The 12,376-nt window shown below is 37.2% G+C and overlaps 1 protein-coding gene across 1 annotated transcript in view; it reads right to left on the bottom strand.

The window, feature by feature from the left end:
* TMEM232 (transmembrane protein 232) overlaps nucleotides 1–12,376 on the bottom strand; it is a 186,271-nt gene that overhangs the window by 158,761 nt on the left and 15,134 nt on the right. Inside the window, 1 exon segment of the mRNA XM_042451062.1 lies at nucleotides 3,554–3,711. Coding sequence (XP_042306996.1) covers nucleotides 3,554–3,711 — 158 coding nt within the window.

The following is a 12,376-nucleotide window of genomic DNA, read 5'->3' as shown; positions in this document are numbered from 1 at the left end:
GTATACTAAAAGATCCAATACAATACACAGGAGATTAAAATATGGCCTGAGCAAAAGTACCTGAATTTTTTTTTTAAATGACATCTTTACAAGACAGACAAAAGGAACACCTGCCCATTATATGACAGGATTGCCGGCAGAAAACTAGGAAATATTTTGCTTGAAGATACAGTTAGCTTGTCCCTCCACACTTGTGGCTTTGACTTTTGCAGCTTTAATTATTCACTGATTTTATTAATATGTTCTCTCTAGGAACATCTAGGTCTTCTGGCACAAGTCTATGGTTTAACCAAAAGCCACACAGAAGGACCTAAAGATTCCTAGATAAAATTAACCACTAGGTATTTGTAGCTCCTCCAGCACAATTCTATGGTCAATGTCTAGCAGATGTTGACCACAGAGTTGCACTGGGAGACCTAGAAATTCCTAGAGAGGTGATATATCAGATAAAAACATTGTGTTTTTGTTATTTGTGATTTTTCCGCATTCACAGGGGTCCTGTGCCCCTAACCCCAGCAAATGTGGAGGGACAAGTGTATTTCATTTTTTTTCTTTCGTTATTATAATTAATTTACCATTCTGTTGGCAGACAGGCAAGTAATTTGTTTTGCAGGCTACTAACATCTGGGTGAAAATTCTCTCCTTTCATCTCACAGCCCTGTTAAGATTGTTCTTGCTTCACATTCATTAATACAGAGCTAATTTTTCTGTCTGACATGAAAAAAAATATGTACTCTTAATTATTATAACCTATACAATTTCTATGCACAGGATGCATTTTCTGGAGGAATGAAGGACTGAGAAGTATCTATAGATTTAAATTTTCACAGGAGACCTACCTTAAACATGCAAAAATTGGAAATATCCACCTCTATGATGAAAGCCTTGACAGTGCTCCAGTAGTATAAATACATTAATATTTATTATCGTAAGGATTTTTTTAAAGAAAAGAAAGAAAAACTTAGGATATTATCTATACCTGAACAAGTACAGCTGTCTATACATATAGGTATCAACATAGTACTTTACAGTCCTGTTCTTCGTTGTGTGTGTTGAAATAATATGTACAAAGGCACCAAAAGATAGAGAAAAAAGACTAGATGGAGATAAATGCACAGGCCTCTTATTTTTTGTAATGACCCAGTGTGCTATTCTTTGTGTATGCATGGACATTCACTTCCCCAAGTTGGGGAAAAGGATAGCAGACCTTTAACAATATGGGGGTTCCAGATCATTGGCTAGAATGAGATAAACACTTTTATCCAAAAACATTCCTGGAAGTATTAGTGAACTAATTCCATGGCTCTACAGTCTCAAAAAAGTTTCAGTAGGGGAATTAATGCAGTTAAGATAAAAATGTGTCATCTGAAAGAGACTTATGAATGGTGACAAAGAGGTTGATGACTGAAGTTCAGGGCTAAACCATTATATAATGATGTACTAGCCAATTCTTCAATTATCCTACAAGTCTTATTCAGCTTTCAGAAGTAAATGCTCTCATCTGGACGCTCTCATTTACATGGCTTCAATTTCATCCTCTCTCTTGAATGAATAAATCTCTTGCTGCTACTTTAAGATTATGTGACGTAACATAATACATCTTGGTTAATGATAATCCATATGAGAATATAAAGAGATCACATAATTTAAATAGTGAAAAGCACATTTCACAAAATGATCACTAACGTTATTAGCTAATCATATGTACTGGAGGAAAAAACACCATTACTTTTGTATGTACTGTATTTTAGGGCATCTCATTAAAGTATCACTTGAAAGCAGAAACATATTTTACAAAATATTTCTTTATTCTCAAAACCAACGAATCCTGGGAGATAAAAATTCAGGATGGAAGTAGCTATAAAGATGATAGCTTGAAATAGAAAACTGCACTGGTTTTATTTGAACATTTTGGTGCAAATTGTTTTCTGTAATAAAGCTGGACAATATACACTTCAGCTCCCATAACTGAGTGTGAGTCCAGAAGCAGCATCAGTCTTTCTGCAGTTAGTACATCAAGTAAACTGTTAGGTGATTCTACAACGAAGCTAATGAAGTCACATTTACTGCTATTTACAGAGATGTAAATAATCACCAGTGTCATAAAACCACTAACACAACTGTTGTTCTAAAAAACAAACAGTGTTTTGTTAAAAAACCGGAAGTATCATTGTTTTAGTATTTATTTTGTATGCTGTTGTTGTTGTGTACTTTCATGTGACAAGCAAATCACAGTGTTGCAAACACATACAACACAAAAAAACGTACATCTGCTGATGCAATTTAGTATCGGGAAACAAACATGATTCTAAAGAACAAAGTCCATAGGGAAGCAGATTATGAAGCCAAAGCAAAGATCTTTATTGCTGTTATAGACCAGCATAAATGCCTTAAACATATGAGATTATGAAGGAAGTGTCATAAGATCTAAGTGTATATTTCTAGTCACAGAACAGCTTCCTGAACTTTTGTGAATTTATTGATTAGCATTCATAGATTATTCTGCCATAGGACTACTTCCCAAGTGGTTTGAGTTCTATACAGTACTGGCTTTGCTTAAAATAGTATAAAAAGGAACAGCTAGCAAAGGGGAACAGGAACTGTCCAGTACAATTACAGTAACTGCATTTCAGTGGATTAAAAACCTTAAGGACTTAAAGAAAGACTCACTCCAAAACAGATTAATTAGCCTAATACTAAGAACTGCAGGACTGACCTTATCATTAGGTAGAATGAGATAGCAAATGATTGGGTTAAAGGTGGCAGCCTCCCCACTTCCATCCTTCAACTCCTCACTGTCCCATCCTATATTCCATAAACTTGCTTCTTGTCCACAAGTGAAGGAATGGATCTTATCCCTTCACCAGCATTCTCACAAGCAGTATCCTCTTCCCAGAATGATTCAAGGGCCAGTTTAGTTACCAGTCAATTTCTGTACGTGTAATGTACACCTTGTATTGCACATAATGTACTAAAGCATCTTGGGCAAGCCCTAATCAAGCGATATGATTCAGAACTCACTTCTATTGAAGAGCAAAGGACTGGTCATTCCCTTTGTTGAAGGTATTAAGATAGGCTGTTGTGAGCCATTGATTTTCAATTACTGTAATAACTTTTGTGGCTAGACCTTGTGGATAGCTGAGATGGTAGTCTTGGTGGCCAATACACAACCAGCATTTTATACTGATAATTAATAACATTAAGTGGTAACTTTCTTGTGGTGTGGATTTCTATTCTGGAGTATATGGTCTGTTTAATATTGGGAAACTTCTACAATGTGTCAGTGGTTACAGGTACACTTTTTGCTTTATTAACTCACACTTACAGGGGGAGGTTGTAGCCTAGTGACCTCTGTAAGGAAATTTCTCCATTGCTACAGCTCCATAACTGGGAAATTCTGAATCAAGCAGTACAAGGTTCAACTTCCAGAAGTGAGCTAAAACATTCCTGTTATAAACTGACCTTCAGAGTTCACTTAAGTACACATGTAAGGAAACAATATTTATATTATGATACCAGAGCATTGCCATTTACTGTCAAAAGTACAACGTACCTTGGAAAACTTGATTTCACATGAGAATAGATATGGTTTCTCTACTGCATCAAAACAGAGTTTATACAATATGGATTCTGCGATGAAAAACAAAACTGGGACATGATCTATAGCAACTGGAGCATGATCCAAGGAATTTAGAAGAATTTCAAGAGCTTCTGAAGTTAAAAAAAAATTAAAACAAATTTTAAAAGTGCTTGCTGTGCAGAGCCTTAATATTTCATTCAGTACACATCACACCTGCAACACAACGCTTGCCAAGTTATGAACAAGTAAAACAAGTGTTACATCAATTTTCCGCAAATTGTTTGCCTATTCTGATTATCACTTTGATGAAAAAGTAATTAAGACTCATTTCTTTCATAATTCTGTTCAACAGTTGCTGTAATGTTTATGATAGACCATGAATTAAATCTTATTGCATAATAAAGCCATCTAAATTAAACAGGCTTCCAGGAATGTACACTGACTATTTAGGTAATCTGTAGTATTTATTCTCCTGCCAGTTTTTGCTTAATGCATTGATTTTTATATTGGTTTTTTTTTTCATAACTGCTAATGAAGAACCAGAGTGGACTATATAAGGCAGTGGGGTGACCATATTACAAAGACACCAAGGCTTCTATGTTAAGGAAAATGCAACATGGGATATACAGTAGAGAAATAAAACATGTATGTGAAAGTCACAATGACTAAGCAAGAGCAATTAAGAAGCTACACAGGTGAAAAAGCTAATGTAATTTAGAAGTCTTGAATGTCAAGGACAGAATTATAGAATGTACAATTGGAAACACCTGAGATTCATTAAGGGTACAAGGTGAAATGATGAAATTCTTAAGTATGGGTTGAACTATGTGAACCAATCAAAATGAGTGTACACACCCACTGGGTGGAAACTGACTAGTGGGTGGTGATTAACAATGGCTATAATAATTGCTATGTTTGCCAATGTATTTTGTGGGTAGTTGGAGATTGTAGAGATTGTGATTTGTAGGGCATATAGTATTAGTAGAATAAAGTAGATCTTTTATATAAGACTACTGAGTTGTCTGGTGTCTTGAGTGAAGATACAAGAGCCAGCAGGATCCTGGAGAAGTTTGGAGACTTCTGAAGAAGAAGAGTGAGAAGGCTTGGAGAGTTTGTCAGGGTCTTCAGCCTATTCTCAGAAACTCTGCTGCTTTGGAGAAAAGCATTAACCACTGACCAAAGCTGGTCAGCACCGCTGCATAACAAGGTGGTGAGTTAGAGCCAGAGGTGAAAAGCTACAACTCCCATCCCTGACATTCTATACATTCAGTAGTTGTGTAAGGGAAGGAATTTCAGTAACTGAAACTCACCTGTAATGCCCTCTTTGCATTCTTCATGTGACCTGACTCCTTGCAGTTTCCAAACTTTGAAGGGGCATCTGCAATCCCATATATCCCCCTTCACTAACTTGGGGGAAGACAGTGTGAAATTTAGAGTGTAACCGATATGATGTAAGTTATATGAAGCTGAACCTATGAAGTAATTATGTCTCCAGCCATAAGGGTGAGGGGCAGACTTCAAAAATTCCCTCAGATTCATAGAGGGTGGAGCCAGCAAGACTTAATAGTCAGATTGGCTAGAGGTAATATACTTTCTATAACAGTTGCTGAGGAATGAGAAATGCAGATACATTTGTACTCATATGATGCTGGCATGTTTTACATGGACAACTCATCAGCCATTGTATAAACACAATGTTAGACTGGATAATTCTTTGGTCTCATTGTTGTTGATGTTGTGTGCCTTCATCATTTCCAAACTTATGGTGACCTTGAGATGAATGTATCATGGGGCTTTCGGGGCTGAGAGTGGGTGACTCACCCATGGTCACCCACTAGGTTTCCATGGCCGAGTACGGAATTGAACCCTGATTTCTAAACTCGTAGTCCAATGCTCAAACCACTAAACCACACTAGCTCTCTTGGGCCTCATGAAACATGGTTTTTCTTATGTTCTTATATTTATGTTCAATTTTCCATGCAGACATATCCAATTGCTATAGTTGCAATTCCAAGCTGAGAAAATACCCAAATGATATTCTTCATCAGCTTCATCTATTGAGAAGCCTACCAAAAGTGTTTCCATTTATTATCTTGTCAATCCCATTTGGTTGGCCACATTCCCTAAACCTCCCTCCAAAAAAGCTGAACCCGTAAACAACATTCCCAGAACCTTTGGAAGAGTTGCAATTTGTCATTTTTATGCAATTGTGAGTATCCTCTACCCTATATTAAGCCAGAAAAGGCCTTTAAAAATAGGAAAAGTCATTTCCCTTTCAAAACAGGACTTGTAGGGTGACGTTTTTTTCAGCCATTGGCTAAGCGGATGGGGGCTTCCCCGCTCCTTTTTTAAAAAAATAACTGGCCGGCAGGGTGCTCAGATGCTGTCAAATTTTAAAACCTCCGGTGTGTGTCTTGTGTGTAGCAAAAGCAAAAGCATTCAATTTTAGTATCTCTCATTCTAGAATAGACCTAATAATGCTATCTAAACAAATGATAAACAAGGGTAAAAACATGGAAATATGGCCAAGAGTGTTCTCCGACCACAATATGATTGAGTTAGAATTAAATATTTACAAAAATTTGAATAAAGGATGGAGAATGAATGAGGATATATTGGAGGATGAGGCCTTTGTTAATAAGATTAGAAAGGAAATAGATTTTTTTCTTTAAAGAAAACTCTGGAAAAGGAACCAAATTGAAGGTAGTATGGGATGCTAGCAAAGCATATATAAGAGGTTTATTTATACAAAGAACAGCACAAATTAGAAGGGAAGAAAGACTAAGAGAAGAGCGGATAAGGTCAGAACTCAGGAGAAAGGAACAGGAACAACAGGTAAAGGGAAGTAAAAAACTGGAAAATGAAATAAGGTTGCTAAAGGGGCAATTAGAGGCGAGGTTAATGTGAGAGGTAGCTATGAACCTTGAAAGATTAAAACAGGATTATTTTGAGAACGCAAATAAAATTAGTAAATGGATGGCCATTAGGTTAAGGAAAGAAAAAGGGAAAAAGATTATAACAAAAATTAAACAAAATGAGAAGATTATAACAGAAGTTAACAAAATAAGAAACTCTTTTGTGGCATACTTCCAAAACTTATTTGAGGAAAAAGGAAACCTAATTGAAGGAGAACAAATGATGAAATTACTAAACCATAATGAATTAAAATTAAGTTTGGTACATAAAAGGAAACTGAATGAAGAAATATCTACAGAAGAGATTAAGGAAGCTATAGGCAAACTTAGGAATGCGAAAGCCCCAGGAGTGGATGGCTTAACAGCGAAATATTATAAAATTTTTGAGCCAGAATTGAGGGCGCCAATGAAAGAGGTATTCAACCGGGTCTCAGAAGAGGGAAAGCCTGACTCCTGGGGAAGGACTTTGGTATCTTTAATACCAAAGGAAGGCAATGATGAGATGTTATTAAACAATTATAGACCGATTTCATTAATGAATAATGATTATAAAATCTTTGCAACTATTATGGCAAATAGACTTAAAGGAATCCTAGATGAAATGATTAAGAAAGATCAAAATGGTTTTTTGCCAGGAAGGAAAATTAAAAATAATATAAGAAATATAATAAATATTATAGACTATTACAACACCCATAATGAAAAAAAGGCAGCGTTGTTATTTGTGGATGCGGAAAAGGCATTTGACAGCGTTAGCTGGAAGTTTATGTTTAAGTTGTTTAAAGAAATGGATATGGGGGATAAATTTGTAAAAAATGTGGAAGAAATATATAAAAATCAAACGGGGCAACTGATAATTAAGGGGAACGGACAAGAGAATTCAGTATAAAAAGAGGTACCAGGCAGGGGTGCCCTCTGTCCCCATTACTATTTATAATAATTTTAGAATACTTGTTAAATAACGTAAGACGGAATCCAAAAATCAAAGGAATAAGAATAAAAGGTGAAGAGCTCAAAGTCCAAGCATTTGCAGATGATTTAGTCTTAATTTTGGAAAATCCAACAGAAAATATTGAAAACTTGATGGCAGAACTAAACTTATTTGGAAAACTTTCCGGATTTAAAATAAATAAAGGGAAATCGATAATAATAACCAAGAACATGAATGGTGTGGAAAAAGAAATATTGAAGGGAAAAACAGGATGTGAGATACAGTGTAAAGTAAAATATCTGGGAATTAACATCTCAAATAATAATATGAACTTGTTCGATAATAATTATAAGATCACTTGGAATAATATAAAAAAGGACTTGGGAAGATGGTCTAAGTTGAATTTATCTATATTGGGAAGGATAAATGTTATAAAGATGTCCGTCTTACCTAAATTTTTATTTCTCTTTTCAAATTTACCAATTATAGTTAACAATGATATAATAGAACAGTGGAATAAGGAATTTAAAAAATTTATTTGGAAAGGGGGGAAAGCAAGGATCAAATGGACCTATATAAAGGAGAAAAAAGAAAATGGAGGCTGTGCAATGCCAGACATTAAGCTATATAGACAAGCATGTAATATGACATGGTTGGAGGATTGGGTTAGATTAAAAGATAAAAATACTCTAAATTTGGAAAGTGCCAACTTGCGGTTTGGTTGGCACAGTTATATGTGGTACAAGAAAGACAAAATACATCAGGATTTCTATAACAATCCGATACGGAGGGCATTAATCGAAACATGGAATAAAATTAAACAAAAATTTTACTTTAAAATGCCGGGATGGGTGTCAACTCAGGAGGCGTTTGCAAATAGGTGGGATAAACAGGAAAGCTGGATAAGATATTCGGACTTAATAAAGAAAGAAAAAAGACAGGAGATTAGTATTAAATCAAGAGAAGAATTAAGAAAAGAAGGTAAAGACCTATATTGGTACAGTTATTTACAGATATCCAGAAGATTTAAGGAAGATGTAAAGACAGTTGGAATAGAGACAAACGTAATGGAAATAGACAAATTACTGTTGGAAAATGAGGATAAAAAAATTACAAAGTATTATAATTTATTAAGAGAGAGAGAATTAGAGAGGGAACCAGTGAAGCAATTTATGATCGACTGGGCTAAAGATTTGGGAAGGGAAATTCCACTGGAAGCATGGGTAAATTCTTGGAAAAAAACAAATGCCTTTACCAGATGCTTGGATTTGAAAGAAAATTTGATAAAGATTAGTACCAGATGGTACTACACACCGGCTAGATTGAAAAAAATGTTAAAACTCAAAAATGATGAATGCTGGAATTGTAAAAATCAAAAGGGAACACTGATCCACATGTGGTGGAAATGTGAAAAGGTTAGATTATTTTGGAACAATGTGCATGACATAATACAGCAGCTTTTTGGAGTAAAATATAAAAAAAGACCGGAGATTTATTTATTAAATATGACTTCTTTTTTGAAGCCTGAAGATGAAAAAAGAATATGGAAAATTTTGTTGTATATGATTACCATGGCTAGACTGATTATTGCCAAGCACTGGAAAGAGAGTCATAAATTACAAATTGAAGAATGGTTATGCAAGCTGTATGATATTAGACAACTGGATCTGCTATCGTGTAAGCTGGAGGGTAAGAGGAAAGAAAATTTGGAAAAAGAATGGGGTCGGTTAGTGTTGTTTCTGAAAAATAGATGGGGTCTTGAAGATAACCTGGTGGAAAATATTAGTTAACTATATAAAGAAATTATAAATATATATATATAATTTATATAAAGGAAATAAGGAAACAGGAAACCAGGAAATGTAAATAATTTTAATTAACACAAGGCTTTTTTGATATGTAGGATATATGGAGAATACGATGTTTCTATGCAATCCAGGGGGAAAGTAAATTAAATCTTCTCTGCTTTTCTTTCATTTTATATAATGTATTGGTAAACTTCAGAGGGATTTTATTTTATTTGCATTGGTTGGAGGGGTTGTATACGCTTATTAGCAAGACTGCAGTTATTTTCAGAATCAGTAGCATAAAAAATCAGGAAGACAGGAAGTAATAAAGTCAAGAACATCAGATTGGCTACATAAACTGTTTATTGTAAAGAATTGTAACAGATTTGTTTCATTTGTACAAGTATCAATGTATCAAAATGAATAAAGATATTTCCCATCAATTTTAGTATCAATTTGCCAAACTGAAAGGGAAACATTTGTAACATTGGCATTATAGCATTCGCAATTTAAACGAATAATTCCAGGAGCAAGAGGAAATGAAAGGGAATTGTAGCGCAGGCATTCTAAAGTAGCATCCACATATAACACAAATAATAATAATATTAATAATAATAAAGGCTCTTATAAGGTGCTGTTCCAGGAGCAAGAGGAAATGAAAGTAGCACAAGCACACACACATTCTATGTCACCCAAAAAATCATGCACATAGACTGTCAAAAATAAAAAATAAAAAGAGAGAGAGGCTCCTTCCTCTTGGCTCCGCAGCCCAATTTCTCTTGGCAATCCTCCTCCTCCTCCTTCCTTCCGACCCTCCCTGAAGCAAAAACCATGTGCACAGACTGCCAAAAAATAATTTTTAAAAAAAATTAAAAGAAAGGGAAAGCTTCCTCTGACCTGCCCTGAATTGACCCTTCCTCCTGCTTACATTCTATCTACAATCTATCTACCTGAAGCAAAAAACATGCACTTTTTTTGTCAAAAAATATTTTTTTAAAAAAGTGAAAGCTGCCTGGTGCGAGCTCATCCTGTGCCCTCCCTCTGATTGCCCTTTGCAGCCCCCATCAATCACCTTGATTCCCCTTTTTTGCAGCCTGTCACCCTTTGCCTCCTGTCACCCCGATTCCCCTTTTTTCCATCCTTCCTCTGGCTCCTTCCTCCTCCTCATCCTCCTTCTCCGATGAAAGGGAGGGAATGCTCGCCCTCTGCCCTCCCTCTGACCTAAATCCCTCCCCTGAACTTGCCCCAATCATGATCGGGGGCAAGTTCATACTCACAGAACCCGGTTTTTTTCAAAAGACAGAGCTTTTTCCCCAATTCCAAGTGATGCGTAACCAAGGGTCATTTGCCACGAAACGGTTATGGAAGCCTCAAAATCAATTGTGAGAGATTTGGGACCAAGAATCACACGCAAGAATCGATTCCTGATCTGGGGTAAAGTGTAGTCTGAATGGCCCCTAAGTGTGCAGGTCAGATTATGTAGGGAGAGGCATTCCCACAAGTAACTCGGACCCAAGCCATGTAGGGCTTTAAAGGTAATGACCAACACCTTGTATTGCGCCCGGAAGCTAATTGGCAGCCAGTGAAGAGATTTTAAAACAGAAGTTATGTGATCAAACTCGGATGAACCAGTGATCAATCTGGCTGCCGCATTTTGAACCAACTGAAGCTTCCGAACTTGGTACAAGGGTAGCCCCATGTAGAGCGTGTTACAGAAATCAAGACAAGAGATTACCAATACATGTACCACTGCTTCAAGGTCCTTTTGGTCCAGGTAGGGACGCAGTTGGCGTATCAACTGAAGTTGGTACCAAGCACTCCTGGCCGTTGCTTCCACTTGAGATGATAGTTGTAGAGACGAATCCAGGAGTACTCCCAAACTGCGAACTTTGTCCTTTAGGGGAAGTGTGACCCCGTCCAGGACTGGTAGACAAATCTCCTTCCCCAGACTTGGGGTACTTATCGCAAGTACCTCCGTTTTCTCTGGATTCAGACGGAGGGAGAGCATTTTGGGAGGGGAAATGATGTCATGGCCAGCCAAGAGCAGGACGAGGCGGACGAGGAGGAGGCCGTGGCTCCTCAAGTGCAAGAGGAGATTGAGGCTATACCAGGTCCTAATCCTGCCCTGCCAGACCCCAGCCCTGATCTCCCAGCCCCAGGGGTTGAAGCTCAGCCAGGTCCTAGCTCTCTGGGGATCCCTCCTGAGGCTCAGCAGCCTAGTGGTGACTCTGTGGAAGAACCAAGCCTGGAGATTCTTTCCTTTAGGCAGAGAAGAGCTGAGAGTTCTTGCATGCGTCGATCCAGGAGGCTTGCAGAGAGGCAAGCTGCTGATAAGACACAGCTGGCACAAGGGAGGGCGTCTTGCATTTAAGCAGCTGAAGAACGCCGATTGCAGAATCCTTTCTGGTGATTGCTGTCAGCACTGGCTTCTTGTTTCCTGAACCCTTGTTTGTCTTGGACCTACGACTTTGGAACGAACTGGACTATTGCTACCTTCTGGCTGCCCTGACCTTGGACCGAACTGACTTCCACAGCTTCTGCATCTCCTCCCACATTATTCTGGATTTGCAGAATCTGACTAGTACCCAAACCCACTGGAGTAGCTCTTTAATACTCCCCACCCCAATCCTACAAAACTATTATGCTATTTCATTCATAAAAATCAACGAGGAAACTTAAAACATGTCATTATTTAAGGCTAATTACTTCACAGGTTTAAATGTCATTTTTAAATTACACCCAATTCATATCTAATTTCAGAAAGAACATATAATGTGGCACTACTTGAAAAGAAAGTCATCACGAAGAATACTGAATATACATGGGTTTGTATTCGTGCAAAAAAGTATCAAAATGTAAGATATTAGACAGGGTGTCAGTTCCACTGGAGGGCATCTCATTTATAGAGTGGCAGTATGCTCAGCTAAAACCCATGGGACAATGCCACAAAAAGGCAAACGGTAAGTGACATGCAAACACCCAACAGACATAGCAAAATGCAGGACAAATGCCTTAAGTATGTCAAGAAATTAGGTAAAAATATATGCATTGAGGGAAGGGGGTTGGGACAGCTGGCCCTCACACACACTGATCAGGACTTTTGTGCTGGAGAGCACATAGAGTAATTGGAATGTGAACTGACTCTGAAAAAGCAAACCATTTT

Source organism: Sceloporus undulatus, chromosome 2 (genome assembly GCF_019175285.1).
Source record: "Sceloporus undulatus isolate JIND9_A2432 ecotype Alabama chromosome 2, SceUnd_v1.1, whole genome shotgun sequence".
Classification (NCBI taxonomy): Eukaryota; Metazoa; Chordata; class Lepidosauria; order Squamata; family Phrynosomatidae; genus Sceloporus; species Sceloporus undulatus.
The sequence above is the reverse complement of the archived record's forward strand: the minus strand, read 5'-3'. Positions and strand labels throughout refer to the sequence as shown.